At 41.2% G+C, this 20,481-nt stretch overlaps 1 protein-coding gene across 1 annotated transcript; it reads left to right on the top strand.

The window, feature by feature from the left end:
* The first annotated feature begins 16,952 nt into the window (after nucleotides 1-16,952).
* LOC115693088 (uncharacterized protein PHLOEM PROTEIN 2-LIKE A4-like) lies at nucleotides 16,953-20,239 on the top strand. The gene is made up of 3 exons (XM_030620058.2): nucleotides 16,953-17,108; nucleotides 17,619-17,731; nucleotides 19,852-20,239. The coding sequence occupies exons 1-3, from the start codon at nucleotides 17,007-17,009 to the stop codon at nucleotides 20,216-20,218; spliced, it is 582 nt and encodes a 193-aa protein (XP_030475918.2). The 5' UTR covers nucleotides 16,953-17,006; the 3' UTR covers nucleotides 20,219-20,239.
* Nucleotides 20,240-20,481: the final 242 nt, after the last annotated feature.

The following is a 20,481-nucleotide window of genomic DNA, read 5'->3' as shown; positions in this document are numbered from 1 at the left end:
TTGCATCGAATATCCCTTAGCTTGTGTTAAGAGCCTTGAGCCATTTTCTCTTTGCTCCAATTATCAATCAATCATCCCGTATGTGGACCTCGTCGATTTAACATGCACATTGTCTCATTTTCACCGTCTAACTATGGAGTTTGGATTCTTCTTCGCATATTTATTCTTCTCATAAAGAATTAACAATCGTGACAGATTTAGAATAACTTGCAGTGAATGGTATCAATGGAGAATTTAGTACTTATCTCATGTGACCTTCTTCTTCCACCTTTAGCTTTGGAATCTGAAACTTTATTCTTTACTTTTCAAATGAGACACACTTTGAATTAAAGAAAAAAAAAAGGCTCACATAAAACTATGTGGCTAAAAACTGGGAAGAGTTTCTTTCAAGACTGAATACTCCAGCAACAACTGTCCTCCACCTTCTTCCTTGTCTTATTTTTTTTTCTTTCGAAATCTATTTTGAAAAGTTAATATGTGAAAGATAGAGGCCAAAAAATTGAAAAACGAAGTTATTCGGATGGTCAAATAACTCATCATATGTTTAAATTTGAAAAAAAATCAAACTTTTTACACGGAAAGCCAAACCAGCTCCTTTGAGCTACAAAATTGCGTCCAAGTAAAATCAGAGAAAGATAAATAGTTTTAGCGAAAGAGTGGATGGTTAACAAACTGGAAACTTTTCGAGAGTTTTCACCTCACAGAGCAATACAGGGACTGAAGAACAAAAGCGAAATTTGCATTACCTAAGACTGAATTTCCAAGAGAACGGGGAAAAACACGGGAAAAGTATCAGAAAAGTTTTAAACCTTTTGCATTGATACCAATTTAGTCATAAACCTTTTTTTTTGTGTTAATTGAGTCTTAAACCTTTTGTTTTTGTGCCAATTGAGTCCTTCCGGCTAATTTTGGCCAGATATTGCAGACGTGGACGCCGGCCGGCTCACGTGGCACCAACGGCGATGACGTGGATAATTTTAAATAATATTTTGATTTTTTAAAATATTTATCTGATTTTGTTCTTTTTTTTCTTTTACTTTCTTCTTCTACCCTTGATTGATGACCGGACACCGACTCGTTGCCTAGATGAGGATGCTGTCACCCGCCACAGGCGAGGCCCGACCGACCCTTGCCTAGGCCACGGTGGCCTTGCCTCGCATCGTCAGCCTTGCCTCAGGCTAGATTTGGTGAGGTCGGCCCTCGCCCATGCCACGGCGGCCTCGTCGGGCGTGGTGAGGGTCGGCTAGGCCTTACCTATGGCGAGCAATGGCGACCTCGTCTGGGAAACAGCGGCCTTGCCTAGGCAAGATCATGAGGCCGGCCGGCCACAAGCCAATGGTAGAAGAAGAGAGGAAAAGAAAAAAAGAAAAGAAGGAAAAAAGAAAAGAAGAAAAATATCAGAAAAAAAATAAAAAATAAAAAATAAATATTATTAAAAATTATCCACGTCAGCGCTAGTGATGTCACGTAGGCTGGCTAGCGTCCACATCAGCAATTTTCTGTCAAAATTTGCTGTAAGGATTGAATTGGCACAAAGACAAAAGATTTAGGACTCAATTAGCACAAAAAAGGTTTATGACTAAATTGGCACAAATGCAAAATGTTTGGGACTTTTCTGATACTTTTCTAGGAAAAACACTCTTACAACAAGTCACAAGGATAATAGGAAATGGGCTTAATACCCTAACGAACCTCCGACTTTAGCTTTTGTCTTAATTTTGCTTTTTGTCTCATAAAAAACCCTCAACTTTAGGTCTAGTGTGAATTCTACCATAAACTTGTTTTTGTCTTATAAAAAACCCACAACTTTAGGTCATGACCCAATTCTATCCTAAACTTTTATTTGTCCTATGAAAAACCCCAAACTTTAAGTTTTGTCCCAATTTTACCATCTAGTCCCAATTTTACCCAAAAATTTTTACAGTCCCATAAAAAATCACAAACTTTTACTTGAGTCACAATTATGCCCCGGTTAACGTTTCGTCCAAAATTTCTTAATAACAACTGAGAGATGGTAAACTCCCAAGCACGAGCTATTTGAGCATCCCGAGTGCTAGGTCTTCGACCGCAAGAGATAAAACATTCCCAAGCATGAGATATCAAAGACAAAGCGCAAAATCACTGAGGGCGATTTTGACAAAGGGTTAATGGAAAGCATATTTTGGACTCAAGTAAAAATTGGTGATTTTTTATGAGAGAACAAAAAAATTAGAGTGAAACTGAAATTGGACCTAATGTTGGGATTTTTTTATGAGACAAATTTTTTTTTATGGTAGAATTGACACCGGACCTAAAGTTGAAGGTTTTTCATGAGACAATAATTTTAGGGTAGAATTGAGATTGGACCCAAAGTTTGGGGGGTTTTATGAGACAAAAAAAGTTTAGAGTAGAATTAGGACAAGACCTAAAGTTAGAGGTTTTTTATGAGACAAAAAGTAAAATTGGGACAAAATCTAAAGTTTGAGATTTTTTAGGGCGTTAGGCCATAGGAAATGGGACATAAAAGAAAGAAAAAATTTAAGATTAAAAAAAATTTATAGTCAAGCAGAGAAATAAGTACCGAGAATGAGATGAAAGAATTACCAAAAAGAAATGGCAAGAAGGAAGATTAATAGATCGATTTGAAAAATCATATGGTAGATGTGTTGATCATGGCACTCGTTGGTGGGATCGATATCTACTGTGAAACTCTTAACAAGTATGGCATCTTTTAAGTACTTTCTCTACCAATGGCTAAGCTCATTAACATCACATTGCAAAGTGATTTACCAAGCATTAAGTATTTGAGTTGGCCGCTCTTGCATTAAATTACAATGGACGATCTATATCCTTTGAACGAGCAGAAGTACTCAATATGGGATGTATCTCTTATTGGATTTAAATTTCTAAAAATTTGATAAAATAAAATTATATGAAGATTTTATCTCTTATTGGGTTTGAACTTGACAAAAAGATAAGTCAGAGAAATTTTTTTTAATCACACTCTATCATCTCCCATATATACGTTAAATATAAATGCTAGAAATTGGATTATAAGAAAGCATATCATTATTGAAGCCGTTTTTTATTTTATACCTGGAAATATATATATGTATATTATAGAAAGTTTTTAATATTATACTCTTCACTAACGTGGCTTATTTTGAACGTAGTTTCTTGAATGTACTTATAAACAGCGAAATTATTAGCCAATTACCAAAATCTACATAAATATTTTATCGTTCAGCAATTCTTTTTTGCAATTGTAATTGTCCGATCAAACTAGGATATGTATTCATGAGCAGAACAATTTGAGTTGAGATAATGGTTAATTGACTTTTAGCCATATCAAATTCAAGATGGATTGGATATTTAATTAAATCAAATAAAATATTGGTAAAAATTTTCTATAAATAGGAGGGCTCTCAATTCAATTTGGGAAGAATAGATGGAGACTTTAAATTTTGTGGATTTGATGAAGAAGTTCATGATAATTAAAGAACTTCAAAACAGCAAAAACCTATCGGATTACGTTTTGTCATCAAGACCTCAGCAACAAGCCGTCAAGAACTCACCAAATGTTCAGGTTATGAAGAGCTCAACCATATTCAACTCGAGACCAAGCCTTCAAAGCCCTATCTGGTTCGTGAAAAGGAGTCAAATATCATGCTATCTTATTGGAGATGAAGCCATTAAGCCCTTCGAATTGCGCTCATATCAATGGAATAATACATATTAATCTTACGCTTCCAAAAAGTATGATATTTTTTGCAAAAAAAATTAAAATATTTCCATTCTTTTATTGGAAATATTGTCCAAAAAGTCCTAAACCTATTGCACTTTTGTTAATTCAGTCATAAACCTTTCAATTTTGTCAACTGAGTCCTAACTTTTTGACAATTGAGTTTATCCGGCCAATTTTGGCTGATAATTACTGTTGAGAACATTAGCAATTCTACATGACACAGTCAATACTAACGTGAACATTTTAAATAATTTTTTGAAAATTTTAATGTTTTTTTCTTTTTTTTCCCTTTTCTTTATTGTTTTTTTGTTGTTTGGAGGGATGGCCCATGCTAGCCACACACAAGGCATCGGCCCTCACCGGGGATGTCACGCCCCGAACCCCGCGGGCGCACGACATCCCGCTACGGTCGTTATAATGCGACGTCCCAGGACCCGTCGCCGACCCTTCATTTTATCCTTTAGTACGCATGCGGAAGCGAACACAACACAACAATCCCCAGACAATAATTAAATCAGGGATAGCAGAGGAAAACCAGACATAACAAAAGCCATTTTAATATTCACTTGATTAACCCCTGGGAACATACTTACAGGCCCACTCCGGGCGTTTTCACAAAAGCCAGCAAAAGACAAAGGTTAGGGTTAATCTACTCCATCCAAAAGATCAGCTTCCAGGCCTAACCCTCAAGGACCAACCAAAAACCGCGGTACTCCACACCGCATAAGAAGCAACGACAAGCTAAGGTCCTGAAAAAGGTTTAACAACAACAAATGAGATAAAATCTCAATAAGTTAACGGCCTAAGCCCCGCTTAGGAGGCCAACTCGCACGGGGATCCCTAAACAGGCGAAACGGCGACAACAACATCATTAACAACCACAGGCATCCTCACCTCGCTTTGGTACACACGTTGATGAAATGCATATGTCACATACTCGAAGCATTTAACGAGATTTTCCATGCATTAATGCAACACAGTCGCGCGTGTCTCGATTATAAGGCAAAACCCGCTTGGGCACGTCCCATACCATGCCTAGCAGTTTCTACCCCATAATCAAGCACTATGCATCACACGTATTCCAATTATTACGCCCCCTCGGGGCCACCACACATCAAGCGATACGCAGCAAGATGGCGGTCTACCGGTAAAAACCGGGCTCCGTCCCGCCCCGTCGGGCACGGCTACGTCAAACGATACCCCCGATGACGGCATTCCAATACGGCAACATCAAACGATACACAGTAAGATGGTATCCCGTAAGGAGCATCGAGTCCGGCCTCGGGCCGCGACAAGGCATCCGGGAGTATCGGCACTCCAGTTATCCCCGGCATCCGATAAATCGGGCAACGTCAAGCGATACACAGCAAGACGGCTTTAACGTGTGACCACACGAGCACACAAGCATTCCGGCCAATTATTATCTTCTCAATTAGCCCATGCATACATGAATCGTGCTCTCCTCGATGTCATACAATAATACCAAGTGGCCACACATGCAAACAGTCAATCAATTCTTTCAATCTTCGATATCAAACACGAATATCAACCACAAAGTATCACTAACGTTACTTGGCATAACAGAATAAAATAATTTAATTCCAAAAGTCTCATAAATTTTTCCACAGAAACTTTCGATCAAACAATTTGCCATAAAATCAATTTAATACGACAATACGCGGCAAAATCGCCAACATTCAAGCTAGAAATCATAATTTGAAATTATAAATTTTCCGAAATAACAATAAATTAAATTCGGAATTAATTAATTAATAATATCCGAAAATAATTTAATTTTCCAAAATGTCAAAATATTTCCTCGAATCGAAATCATTCAAATCATTTTCTAAAACGCCATCTTATACGGCAAAAACCAACATTGGCATCACAATTAACGTTAGAAAATTTTCCGAAAATAATACTATTTAATTTTCGGAAATTAATTATTTAATAATAAAATAATAATATTTAATTCGGAATTAATTTATTAACTAATAAAATAATATTTAAATTCCGAAAATAATAACATTTCATATAATAATCAATAACAATAAACTAATCAATAACTTATACCCTAAATACAATTAATTAACCAATAACCCACAATTAACACAAACTAAACATAAATTAAGCTACCCTAAGCAAGTTTAACGCCCTAAACACGGGATTAGGGGTTAACTTACTCGGCTAATGCCGGCGACGACGCGAGGACGACGGCGGCGAGAGGCAGTCCGCGGTGTCCTCGGATTGCTCCGGCTCGAGCTCGGTGGCCGACGGACGGAAGACGAACGGCGCGGCAAAGAAGCGACCAGCGTGGGGCTACTCGGCGCGACACGTACATTCCGGCTAGGCGGGCGGCTTGACGGCGGTGCCCCGACGTAGTCTGGTCGGTCACGGCTCGGCACGACCAACGGCCACGTGAATCGGGGAAGAAAAGGGAGAGGAGGGGCGGGCGAGGGTGGCGGAGACGAAGGCCGAGGGTGACCGGCGAGAGGCGCTCACGCGAGCGAGAGGAGAGGAAGGAAAGGCGGTCGGCCGAGGAAAGGGCACGGTGGTGGGCGGCTGGCCCAGGCGAGGCGGGCGGGCGGCCGCGGTCGGGCGCGGCGTGCGGGTGGTAGTCCGGCGGCGAGTTGCGAGAGGAAGAAGCTAAACCAAAAGCAAGAGCGTCGGAGGGGGGGGGGGGGGGAGAAGGAAGGGAAGGAAGAGAAGGAAGGAAAAGAAAAGAAAAAAGAAAAAGGGAAGATGAGAGAGGGAGAGTTAGTGGGCTTGGTGAGGGGATGGGATGTCAGGCACGCAAGGGAGCCGGGAAAAAGAGGGAGGAGAGAGAGAGAAGCAAAGGTCAAATCGCAATAATCGCGATCCAACGGCCACGGTTTAAACCCGAAAAATGATCCGACGGTCCCGAAAAAATCCTAATTAATATTTTTAGGATTTGGCCAAAAGGGTGTTAATAAAAACACCTGCGAGGGTGATCTACCAGTCCAAATTCGCACCCGGTCAAAAATTCACTTTTCACGTATCCCAGGTAATATCGAGATTGACCACACTAATATCGACACCGTCCAATTAAATTCGTTCCGGAATTCCGAGAAATTCGACGCCAAAATTTGGGCTCTAAATAACGGCCAAATTCGATCGAATGCGATTCTAGCGAAATCTCAATTTTTAAAAACAATAACCGGGAGTGATCAGTTCCCGGGCGAGATTTTACTATAAGCACACTGACGAATTACACGTTTTATAAATCCCAAAAATGTGCCAAAATTCGGAATGTCACAACTCTTTCCCCCTTACAAAAATTTCGTCCTCGAAATTTATACCCCAGCCCAACTATTCAAACAAATGGGGGTATTGGTGTCGCATCAACTCTTCACTTTCCCACGTGGCTCTCTCGGTCCCATGATGTTGCCACACTACTTTGACAAGAGGAATCGTTTTGTTTCTTAATACCTGCTCCTTCCGATCCTCAATTCTCACGGGTCTTTCCACGTACGACACTCTGTCATCCACGTCGATCTCTTCATAGTTCAAAACGTGGGTCGGACCCGGTTCATACTTTCTTAGCATAGACACGTGGAATACATCATGTACTTGAGCCAACCTTGGTGGCAATGCTAGACGATATGCCAACGCTCCAATTCGCTCCAAGATTTCGAACGGTCCTACATATCTTGGGCTCAGCTTGCCTTTCTTGCCAAAGCGCGATATCCCTCGCATCGGTGATACCTTGAGGAACACATGATCTCCGACTTGGAACTCCAATGGTCTACGTCGCCTATCTGCGTAAGTTTTCTGGCGACTTTGAGCAGTCCTTAGTCTATCCCTGATGACTTTAACAGCATCCGACGACTGTTGTACCAACTCGGGTCCCGAAATCTTTCGTTCTCCAACTTCGTTCCAACAAACAGGAGTCCTACAGGGTCTGCCATAAAGTGCTTCGAAAGGTGCCATTTTGATACTCTGGCGATAAGCATTGTACGCGAGATCGACAAGATGCAAGCGTTCTTCCCAACTCCCTTTGAAATCCGAACGCAGGCTCGTAGCATATCCTCGAGAGTCAGATCGTCCTCTCGGATTGTCCATCATGCTGCGGATGAAAAAAGATCTTTATCTGCAGCTTTGTTCCCATGGCGCCTTGAAGACTTTTCCAGAACGTGGCGGTGAACTTGGGGTCTCGATCTGACGTGATCGTCACCGGCACACCATGGAGACGAACTATATGTCTCACGTACAACTCAGCATACTTGTCCATGGCAAAATCCTTTCGCACTGGAATGAAATGAGCAGACTTTGTGAGTCTATCTACCACAACCCAGATGGAATCATTACCTCTTTGGCTCCTCGGTAGACCCATCACGAAATCCATCGTGATATGCTCCCATTTCCATTCTGGTATTTCCAGCGGTTGCAGTAGTCCGCCAGGTTTACAGTGTTGAGCCTTCACCTGTTGACACGTTAAACATCTAGCCACATGCTTGGCAATATCTCCTTTCATGCCATTCCACCAATAATATTGGCGAAGATTCTGATACATTTTTGTGCTGCCCGGATGAATACTGTAGTTACTGCGATGAGCTTCCGCTAAAATTTCCTCTTTAAGTCTTTCATCGTTGGGCACACACAACCGTCCACGAAACTTCAAGATCCTATCCTCGGATACTTGAAAGTCAGGTTTTCTCTTAGTTGCGTCCATTTGCAGAATCTTTTGCAGCTCAGGATCTGAAGATTGCGCTGCTTTAATTCTGATTTGCACTTCAGGCTCGATTATGAGAGTAGCCATTAAACTCGAGAGATGACTTACCTCGAACCTGAAATCCGAGTCCCGGAATCCTTCAAGCAAAATCCATTCTTGAACCATCATATGCGCAATCGAGGACTTTCGGCTTAACGCATCGGCTACCTTGTTAGCCTTACCCGGATGATACAAAATGTCGCAATCATAGTCCTTAAGCGGCTCCATCCATCTACGTTGTCTCATATTCAATTCTTTACTGCGAAAATAGATATTTTAGACTACGATGATCCGTATAGATATGAAACCTTTCTCCGCACAGATAATGTCTCCAAATCTTAAGCGCGAATATGATAGCAGCCAATTCCAAGTCGTGTGTCGGGTAATTCAGTTCGTGTGGTCTTAATTGTCGGGACGCATATGCTACAACTCTTCCATGTTGCATTAAAACACATCCCAATCCTTTGTATGACGCGTCGCTATAAATCTCATATCCCCCTGAACCAGACGGTAAGGTTAGAACAGGTGCAGTAGTTAGCTTCTGCTTAAGCTCTTGAAAACTACGCTCACACTTATCCGTCCATTCGAACTTCGTGTCCTTTTTCAGTAATCGCGTCAAGGGCATGGCTATAGCAGAAAACTTTTCCACGAACCTCCTATAATAGCCAGCCAATCCCAAGAAACTCCGAACTTCAGTTATTGTCGTTGGTCTAGGCCAATTCATAACCGCCTCAATTTTAGCCGGGTCTACTGAAATTCCTTCCCCAGAAATCACGTGTCCAAGAAAAGCCACTCGAGTTAACCAAAACTCGCACTTACTAAGCTTGGCATACAATTTATGATCTCGAAGAGTTTGCAGCACTATCCTCAAATGCTGTTGGTGTTCCTCTGAACTCTTCGAATACACCAAAATGTCATCAATGAACACGATCACGAACTTATCCAAATACTCCTTGAACACCCTGTTCATCAAGTCCATAAAAGCTGCAGGCGCATTTGTCAGACCAAACGGCATCACAGTAAACTCATAGTGTCCATAGCGCGTTCTAAATGCCGTCTTCGGTATATCTTCTTTTCGAATCCTCAACTGGTGATAACTTTGTCCTCGAGTCTATCTTCGAGAATACCGAAGCTCCTTGAAGTTGGTCGAATAAATCATCTATCCGGGCAACGGATACTTATTCTTAACCGTCATCGATTGAGTTGCCGATAGTCGATGCAAAGGCGCAACGACCCATCCTTCTTCCTTACAAATAGAACGGCGCTCCCAAGGTGATGCACTAGGGCGAATAAATCCTTTGTCCAACAATTCCTGCATCTCGAACCTTTAACTCCTTCAATTCCGATAATGCCATTCTATAAGGTGCCTTAGAAATCGGTTCCGTTCCGGGGCCAACTCAATCACAAATTCGATTTCCCTTTCGGGGCAACCCAGGCAATTCCTCGGGGAAAACGTCAGAAAATTCTCGCACCACGGCAATATCTTGCATACCAGGTTCCTCTACCAAAGTGTCAATTACAGTCGCCAAATAGCCTTGGCAACCCTCATCCAATAACTGAGTCGCCTCGAGTGACGAGATTAAAGGGATCGAAGGTCCTCCTCGATTCCCGACAAACTCAAAACCGACACTCTCTATCGGCTCAAACCAGTATCGTCTTACGATAGCAGGTTTACAGTGGCTCGTTGCTTGGTGAGCCAATCCATTCCAATAATCACGTCAAAGTCGAACATCGTCAAAACAATCAAATCTATGCTGTCCTCACGACCACCAACGGATAATCTACAACCAATCTGACCCTTACCGGACACTATACTATCCTTTAAAGGGGTAGAAATATTATAAACCACTCCCAGCGGTTTCGGACTTAACCCCACTAATTCCACAAATTGCTTAGCCACAAATGAATGCGTAGCTCCAGGATCAAACAAAGCATAGGCAGCATGGTCGTGTAATGAAACCGTACACGTAATGACGGCAGCGAGTCCTCCGCCTCCTTCCTTGTGACACATAGACCACCCTTGCACTTGGGGTCGGTTCCAGCGGTTCGGCGGGCACTACTTGCGGTTGTCCTACCTGTTGCATTGGTCTTTGCGCTCCGCATGCCGGGCGTGGACGATCTCTCACGTGGTGGCCATGCGGCCACATCCAAAACAAACTCCCGTCCTCATGGGGCACGGGGCGATCCATGGTGTCTTCCACAGAATCGACGGGGGCCATTATTGTTGTACACTGTTTCCTCACGCCACCTTTCTTATTAGGAGGGACGTGGAACTTACTTCTGTCATTGGTCTCTTCCCAAATCGGTGATTATCCTTGTTTGGCACAAACCGCGATCCCAGCAAGGCTGTCTCTCTCCTAAGTTTCTCTCAATCAAGCTGTGCCCTCTCATATAGCTCATCATAGTTCTTCAGATTCAGGGGCACCAGTTGATCCTTAATCTCAGGTTTTAGCCCATCCCTAAACCTCCTTGCCTTGTCAACTGGGTCTTCAATCAACCTCGGGGCATATTGGGACAGCTCAGCAAACCTTGCCTCGTACTGGTCTACCGACAATTGGTTCTGCCGAAGACGCTGAAACTCATTCATCTTACTCTCGAGCGCGGTCAAAAAAGTACTTATTATAAAAGCTTCCACGAAGGCACCCCACACCGGGCCGTACCTTCGGGAAATACCCTCCTCTGGGTAGCTTCCCACCAAGTACTGGCGTTACCTTGCAATTGGTAGACTGCCAGGGTCACCTTGTCTTCATCTGTACATCTCAGTAAGGCAAAAACCTTTTCCAACTCCCTGATCCAGAGGGTTGCAGCCTCAGGATCACCCGCGCCAGTGAACTTGGGCGGCTTGAGTTTCAGAAATTGCTCCACCAACTTGTGCATGGGCTGATTCCCATTTCCATTGCCAGCTAACGGAACATCTACGAGGCACGGGCGCGAGTGCGAGGTGCGGGTGCGAGGCTCGGCGGAGGCTTGATTCCGGGGCTTGCCCCTACTAAGACACTGTAAAGCCCGCAGGATCTCGGTCCAATCGAGGATCCCCTGGTGCTCTTCTTCTTGGCACCACTGACCTGGTTAGGCCTCCTCCTAGGGGCTCTCGGTTCAGGATTGTCCATCTCGCAGGATCTTTCGAAACACCTTTCCAATTCCAACAAGGAATTAGAATTCTGAGCAACACCTTACGAACGAGAAAGCTAACAACCAAACACGGGCACTTAGTGTCTTCCTAACTCACTATCCCAAAACCCATCGCACCTTATCACTCCGGTCTCGACCAAACTTGGATCGAGCCGACCTTGCTCGATACCAATTCGGACGGGGATGTCACGCCCGAACCCGCGGCGCACGACATCCCGCTACGGTCGTTATAATGCGACGTCCCAGGACCGTCGCCGACCCTTCATTTTATCCTTTAGTACGCATGCGGAGCGAACACAACACAACAATCCCCGGACAATAATTAAATCGGGGATAGCGGAGGAAAACCAGACATAACAAAAGCCATTTTAATATTCACTTGATTAACCCCTGGGAACATACTTACAGGCCCACTCCGGGCGTTTTCACAAAAGCTAGCAAAAGACAAAGGTTAGGGTTAATCTACTCCATCCAAAAGATCGGCTTGGGCCTAACCCTCAAGGACCAACCAAAAACCGCGGTACTCCACACCGCATAAGAAGCAACGACAAGCTAAGGTCCGAAAAGGTTTAACAACAACAAATGAGATAAAATCTCAATAAGTTAACGGCCTAAGCCCCGCTTAGGAGGCCAACTCGCACGGGGTCCCTAAACAAGGAAACGGCGACAACAACATCATTAACAACCACGGGCATCCTCACCTCGCCTTGGTACACACGTTGATGAAATGCATATGTCACATACTCGAAGCATTTAACGAGATTTTCCATGCATTAATGCAACACGGTCGCGCGTGTCTCGATTATAAGGCAAAACCCGCTTGGCACGTCCCATACCATGCCCTAGCAGTTTCTACCCCATAATCAAGCACTATGCATCACACGTATTCAATTATTACGCCCCTCGGGGCCACCACACATCAAGCGATACGCGAGCAAGATGGCGGTCTACCGGTAAAAACCGGGCTCCGTCCCGCCCGTCGGGCACGGCTACGTCAAACGATACACGGGATGACGGCATTCCAATACGGCAACATCAAACGATACACGGTAAGATGGTATCCGTAAGAGCATCGAGTCCGGCCTCGGGCATGACAAGGCATCCGGGGTATCGGCACTCCATTATCCCCAGGCATCCGATAAATCGGGCAACGTCAAGCGATACAAAGAAGACGGCTTTAACGTGTGACCACACGAGCACACAAGCATTCCGGCCAATTATTATCTTCTCAATTAGCCATGCATACATGAATCGTGCTCTCCTCGATGTCATACAATAATACCAAGTGGCCACACATGCAAAGCATCAATCAATTCTTTCAATCTTCGATATCAAACACGAATATCAACCACAAAGTATCACTAACGTTACTTGGCATAACAGAATAAAATAATTTAATTCCAAAAGTCTCATAAATTTTTCCACAGAAACTTTCGATCAAACAATTTGCCATAAAATCAATTTAATACGACAATACGCGGCAAAATCGCCAACATTCAAGCTAGAAATCATAATTTGAAATTATAAATTTTCCGAAATAACAATAAATTAAATTCGGAATTAATTAATTAATAATATCCGAAAATAATTTAATTTTCCAAAATGTCAAAATATTTCCTCGAATCGAAATCATTCAAATCATTTTCTAAAACGCCATCTTATACGGCAAAAACCAACATTGGCATCACAATTAACGTTAGAAAATTTTCCGAAAATAATACTATTTAATTTTCGGAAATTAATTATTTAATAATAAAATAATAATATTTAATTCGGAATTAATTTATTAACTAATAAAATAATATTTAAATTCCGAAAATAATAACATTTCATATAATAATCAATAACAATAAACTAATCAATAACTTATACCCTAAATACAATTAATTAACCAATAACCCACAATTAACACAAACTAAACATAAATTAAGCTACCCTAAGCAAGTTTAACGCCCTAAACACGGGATTAGGGGTTAACTTACTCGGCTAATGCCGGCGACGACGCGAGGACGACGGCGGCGACGAGGGCAGTCCGCGGTGTCCTCGGATTGCTCCGGCTCGAGCTCGGTGGCCGACGGACGGAAGACGAACGGCGCGGCAAAGAAGCAGCCACTGTGGGGCTACTCCGGCGCAGCCTGGGGCTGTTCCCGGCGGCTGGGCGGCTTGGACGGCGGTGCCCCGACAGGTCTGGTCGGTCACGGCTCCGGCACGACCAACGGCCACGTGAATCGGGGAAGAAAAGGGAGAGGAGGGGCGGCTGAGGGTGGCGGAGACGAAGGCTGAGGGGTGACCGGCGAGAGGCGCTGCTCACGCGAACAGAGGAGAGGAAGGAAAGGCAGTCGGCCGAGGGGAAAGGGCACGGTGGTGGACGGCACAACTGGGCGAGGCGGGCGGCAGCAGCCCGCGGTCAGGCGCGGCGTGCGGCTGAGCTGGTCCCGGCGGCGAGTTGCAGAGGAAGAAGCTAAACCAAAAGCAAGAGCGTCAGAGGGGGGGGAGAAGGAAGGGAAGGAAGAGAAGGAAGGAAAAGAAAAGAAAAAGAAAAAGGGAAGATGAGAGAGGGAGAGTTAGTGGGGTTGGTGAGGGGATGGGATGTCAGGCACGCAAGGGAGCCGGCGGGAAAAGAGGGAGGAGAGAGAGAGAGAAGCAAAGGTCAAATCGCAATAATCGCGATCCAACGGCCACGGTTTAAACCCGAAAAATGATCCGACGGTCCCCGAAAAAAATCCTAATTAATATTTTTAGGATTTGGCCAAAAGGGTGTTAATAAAAACACACTGCGAGGGTGATCTACCAGTCCAAATTCGCACCCCGGTCAAAAATTCACTTTTCACGTATCCCAGGTAATATCGAGATTGACCACACTAATATCGACACCGTCCAATTAAATTCGTTCCGGAATTCCGAGAAATTCGACGCCAAAATTTGGGCTCTAAATAACGGCCAAATTCGATCGAATGCGATTCTAGCGAAATCTCAATTTTTAAAAACAATAACCTAGGAGTGATCGCTTCTACGAGATTTTACTATAAGCACTCGACGAATTACACGTTTTATAAATCCCAAAAATGTGCCAAAATTCGGAATGTCACAGATTTCAGGTGAGGGTTGTGACGCCCTCGCCAAATTTGGCCAGGTGAGGTCCGTAACGCCCTCACGTAGAGCCCACAAGGGTCGCTAGGGTCACTAGCCATTTCTCCAAAACCTAGAAAAAACCACAAAAATTCTAAAAAAATAATTTAAATTTTATTAAATAATGTCCGTATTAGCGTCGGCCGTGCCACATAGGATGGTTGACGTCCATGTTAGAAATTTCCGGTCAAAATTGATCGGATGGACTCAATTGGCAAAACGTAAAAATATTTAGGAATGAATTGACAAAATTGAAAGGTTTAAAATTGAATTAGTAAAAGTGCAATAGGTTATGACTTTTTGGACAATTTTGGCTCCTTTTCTCTTACATGACATCTCATACTAACGGAAATACTATCGAAAACATGCATGTAGACAATGCATGCCGGTTTAAAGCGTGGGCTAAGTAACAAGTAAATACTACACCTCGAATAAGAAGATGCACCTAGACTAGACGGTCTTTTTTTCCCGCTTTGCATTTTCCGGCATCCTAAAAAGCATTAGTTATTCCATTGTGAAAGCTCCATGCAAATGTTGTTGTGGCTCCTCTATCAAAGAATCTGATCTTTCGGTGGTCAGAATATAGTCCTCATCCTTTCCTCTACATGTATGGGGCAAGCCATCGTGAGATGACACCTTCAGAATAATTCCTTCCTTCTTTGGCTATTGATAATCTAAGCCTTATTAGAAGCACGCAACTTCTATTTCCAGTTTTTTTTTCTTTTTCTGAGTCCTAAAAGAAAAATCTTTCCTAAAACGAATATTAGTTCGATTTTTTGCTGCACTTATGGAATCAGTTCCTCAGGTTTGTTTGGATGTTTGGTAAAGAAGACCAATTCAATTATCGAATAAAAACCGCACTGAAAAGAAATTTTTTTTCCTACATTAAAAGGTTGCTTCTAAAATCAACATTTTCATAATATATTCTCGTATGTTGAGAACATTTAATTCTATGAATCAAACACGACATTTTCAAGAAAGCAAACAATCTAAAAGCACACGACCAAAAAAAAAAAAACAATCTAAAAGCACAAGATTATTTTCTGTTTATATTTTCAAGGAAAATAAAAACTGAAACACATTCACGAAGTGGCCTTGATTGCTACTTCTACACCATTTGCACAGTCAAATGGCATCAAAAGGGAACGTTCCGTGTGTGCTTTCTTTTATAAAAGAATTAGAATCTTTCTTTTTACCTAAAGTTGTAAATCGGATAGCGAAGCATAATATTTTGCGCTGTACATCTACCGTGGAAAATCTCATTTCCATTTTCGCAATGCAAACATCATATCGCAAGATCGAGTTCTCTATTGGACGGATCAAATGACATTTAACAAGAGTTCATAAGCTACACTAGTCTTAGCAAAAGTAGCACTTTCATATACGATTTGAATTTGCCGATAGCACCGATGACCTATTAAATATGTAATTTCAATGAGTCTTTTGCATGTTATTCTTCTTCCCCGCACGTAGCAAATTCAGCTTTTGCATCGGATATCCCTTAACATGGGTTCAAAGCCTCTAGCCAATCTCTCTTTGCTCCAATTATCAATCAATCACTCCGTTTGTGGACCTCGTCAATTTAACACTTACATTGTCTCATTTCCTCCGTCTAACTATGGAGTTTGGATTCTTCTCCGCATAATTATTTTTCTCACAAAGAATTGATGATCACGAAAGACTTAGAATCACTTGTAGTGAATGGCCCCGATGGAGAATCTAGTACTTACCTCATGTCACCCTCTTCTTCCACCATTAGCTATGGAATATGAAGCTTTATTCTTTACTTTTCAAAGGAGACACACTTTGAATTGAAAAAAAAAAAAGGCTGTGTGTGTGGCTCTTGGCACAATATTCCTGTAGCGAAGTAGACAAGATCAAATTGGACAAGATAAGTGTACTTGTCATAAGCGTAGGTATATCAGATTCATATTTCGGACCTTGCGTGACCTCGACGGACTTAATCAATGAAGTTTTCGGATGATTTGGATTTAGACAAATATGAAACTGTTAATGAATCCTGGAAAGAGAGAGAGAGGGGGAAGGGGGTTTTCTGCATAGGCAAGAAGTATCTATACATGAGAAATTATAAATTCCATGGAACCTTAATATAGAAAAAAGAGGGATGGAAAAAGGAAGAGAAAAGAAAAAAGAAGAAGAAAGATGGGTTAATTATTCTGTCGTGAATCGAGAAAAGACCGAACTAACCCTGATGAGTGCATGCTATTCACTATATATAAGCCTTACTCTAGATGGATTGATCGGCATGAAACATCACTGAAGAACAAAATGGAAAGCAAGCAAAAGCAACTCTATATCCTTAAGGAAGCCGGCGCAGACGTCAATAATTCTGATGCGACGAAAGGAGTTGTTTACAAAGATAAGAAGAAGGCAAGCCCTTCTCTCTCTCTCTCTCTCTCTCTCTCTCTCTCTGATAATGGATATATGTATGAAATATATACTTGTATGTCGTTAGAGTTGAGTCCTGTAGGTGTACATCCATTTTCGCAAAAAGTTCGGAGAGCACTATGAGAGAAATGCGCAAATTCTTCTCTGTATCTGAACTTCCATACGTGTATATACATGTGCATGTCCCTTTTTCTCCATTTGTCACGGAAGAGAGTAATTTACCTGCCAAAGAGATGTGGTTGTCGATTAATTCAAACCCGATGGCATCGGCTTCTCTTTCTCTTTCTATTTAACTGATTTCCTATATTTTACCCGTCCGACGAGGTAGGTCCGTACACGATTAGCGATATATCGTACGATCCCTCGAAAATGTCATTTTGAAAGGGTCCATAGCAACTTTGTTTATAAACTTCCTGCTCCTTCTACTTTGACCTCCACGCACGTCCTGATTGATGTTTCTCTGCTCATATTTTAAAACGCTGTTTGTGGCAGAAGTATCGGGTCGATGGCCAAGGACGGGACTGCTTCGAAATCTATGCTAGGGGACTCAACATCACCCTCGGTGATAGACCTGTATATTGGCAGTGGAAGACTGACAGTAACAAGTACTTACGAATCCTTAGAACATCATATATACGTATCATTTATCATATAGTGCACCTTGCCTTACACTACGAGTCTAATTAGGATTTTTCATATTTTAGTAAAGCATGAATGACATCGGATAAAGGGGAACTTAAAAAAGATAAAGGAAAGCATTTAATGGGATTTCTTTAGGGAAAATCTAAAAACGATAACCATAGAAATAGACAGAAAATTTGTTTGAGGGTATTAATGCAAGTCTGCAAAATATTAATCTTTCTCCTCTCTTATAATTGATAATTCTTGGAATTATTCTTTTTGGTATAATGTTGTTGATGTTTCACACTCTTTTGCTATATAGATAAATGGCTAGAGTTATTTCTTCTCACCTACTCGGGATAAAATTTGTTCTACTTAAACACATTATTTTTTATTTTTTTTTTTTTTTTTTTTTTTTTTTTTTTTTTTTTTTTTTTTTTTTTTTTTTTTTTTTTTTTTTTTTTTTTTTTTTTTTTTTTTTTTTATTTTTTTTTATTTTTAAAAAATTTTTTTTTTAATTTAAAAAAAAAAATAATTTTTTTTGGTTATAGTTCCTTTAAATAAAGGAATATTTTTGCCCAAATGTCCGCGTGATTTCGCCTACCGAACTTGAGATATGGATTTTGGCTTGTATCCTAGCATGATGTACCCGTGTGTAGCACGGGTCTAATCTTATCTATTTGCATAAATATTTCGATGTTATAAACGAATCGAGAATTATCCATTGAAAATATATTAGTAGTAATCTTGAAAGTCATAAATTTCGGCTTGCATATACTCCACATGCTAAAGTAATACGTCTATTATAGTCCCGAATCATTGAGTCTTATTCAAACCTAGAATACAATGATTAGACAATTTCAAACCCAAGCAAATTATGGTATTGAAGTCTCCCCATTGGTTTCTATATGTACTTTCAAGGTAGAGGTAAATTCGCAACACGTCGATTAATTCCACCATCTAGGGAAAACTGTATCAGTATCCCTAGCAAAGAAGGAACCGTTCTTCGGTCTTGGTATCAAAATTTTCATTTTTGCCTTTATAAGGGCGTGATATGCCAATAAAATCAAGAGCACAAGATAATATTAATGAATGAAATTTTAGTTTCATCTTCAAATTTTGCAGTCAAAGTTAGTAAGTTCATTATATACTAAGAACCATATACTATGACCTATTTAACTTGTTTAAGTATTAGAAAATCAAATTTTCTAATCTCTCTAATCTTATTAAATTCTAATGGTACTATTTACTTCAATTTTATGGTCATCATATTTTAATTGTAGTTTTCTCTTTTTTCCTTTTCACTTAATTGGTCAAACCTAACCGCGTTATATGTATGTATATGTATATGTATGTATGTATAGTTGGCCAAATTATGAATAATGATAAAGGAGGAAGAGGAGATTGAGAGGTAAATAAGAATACGCATTATTCTATGAGATATCCACGTATTATGACGGAGTGACAGATACATAATTATCCTGTTTATCATTTTATTTGCTTTTTAGTTCCAGTAATTCATAATTGCATAATAAATACACCTCATTTGTGTGGCATCCAAGTTGACTTTGTGTTTTAAAGATTTTTTGTCTAACTATAATTAGTAAACAGGTCTTGTTAACTATTGTCCTGAGGCACTTGCTTGACATACCTAATATAGAATACTTTGTCTTCCTAAGTGTTGATTACACTAATAGAGAAACATAGCGTATAGAAAATTGCAAACTTACCTTCTTACCAAGTACCAACTAAACTCCGTTAATCAGGAAGACTCGTAGTTTTTTTTAATTATTAAATTTTTTGTTAGCTAATCTGGATAATTAATTAATAAGGAATGGTCAAGTTTATATATTTAATTTTTAATATACTTTTTACTTTTGTTCTCCGCTTTCCCTTGACTTATAAAGTTTGTTTAATATTGATCTCTACGTAGTTATAATGAAAAAAAACTCATCAGATCTACTGTCAGCGTAAAGAACCTTTTACACATTTATAATTGTGTAACCAAATTTATCTACACTACATGTCACCCGTCCAGCGGTGAATGTGTGAATTTTTTTTTAAAAATAATTATCTTGATCAATAACGTTTAAAACTACTTCAGCAATGGCATCGAAAGGGCGGAACTGGTGAAGACGAGGTGGCTGGAAGTCAAAGGGTCGTTTTGGACAACAGGGTACCTAACTCATGGGTCTTGGTACTCAGTTTCGTTTCTGGTGAGGTTGCCGGCCTGGAGCAACATGAAGAAGCGGATGGTGAACCTGAGACTGACTCGCCCGGACGGGAGCATCCAAGAGGGGCAGGCGGAGTTGCCTGATGAAGTGGGCACGGAGAAGTGGCACGAGCTAGAGGTCGGGCGTTTCCACATGAGTGAGAGGAATGCGGGCGAGATGTTATTTGCCATGGAGCAATCGTTCGACAGATGGAGGAAAGGGCTCTTCATCAAGTCCGTTGAGATCAAGGCCATATGATCCCAAGCAGTTATATATATATATATATATATATATATATATATATATATATATGTACAATAAAAGCAATTGCAGAAGAATTGCCCTCATGGAAGTGACTATAGGAGTGATAAGTGTGTGGTCGGGCGTGCGTGTTTCGTGGGCGCTCTTCTTAGCTAGTAATATTAAATAAAAAAAAGATGAACTCATGTGTACGAACATCTTTCTGTTTCCTGGACTCCGTCCTCTCATGTATGATATCTATTTGTCTATCTATCTATCTA

This window comes from Syzygium oleosum, unplaced genomic scaffold, assembly GCF_021117445.2.
Source record: "Syzygium oleosum isolate NSW1041296 unplaced genomic scaffold, Sole_v2.1 Sole_v2.20, whole genome shotgun sequence".
NCBI lineage: Eukaryota > Viridiplantae > Streptophyta > Magnoliopsida > Myrtales > Myrtaceae > Syzygium > Syzygium oleosum.
The sequence above is the reverse complement of the archived record's forward strand: the minus strand, read 5'-3'. Positions and strand labels throughout refer to the sequence as shown.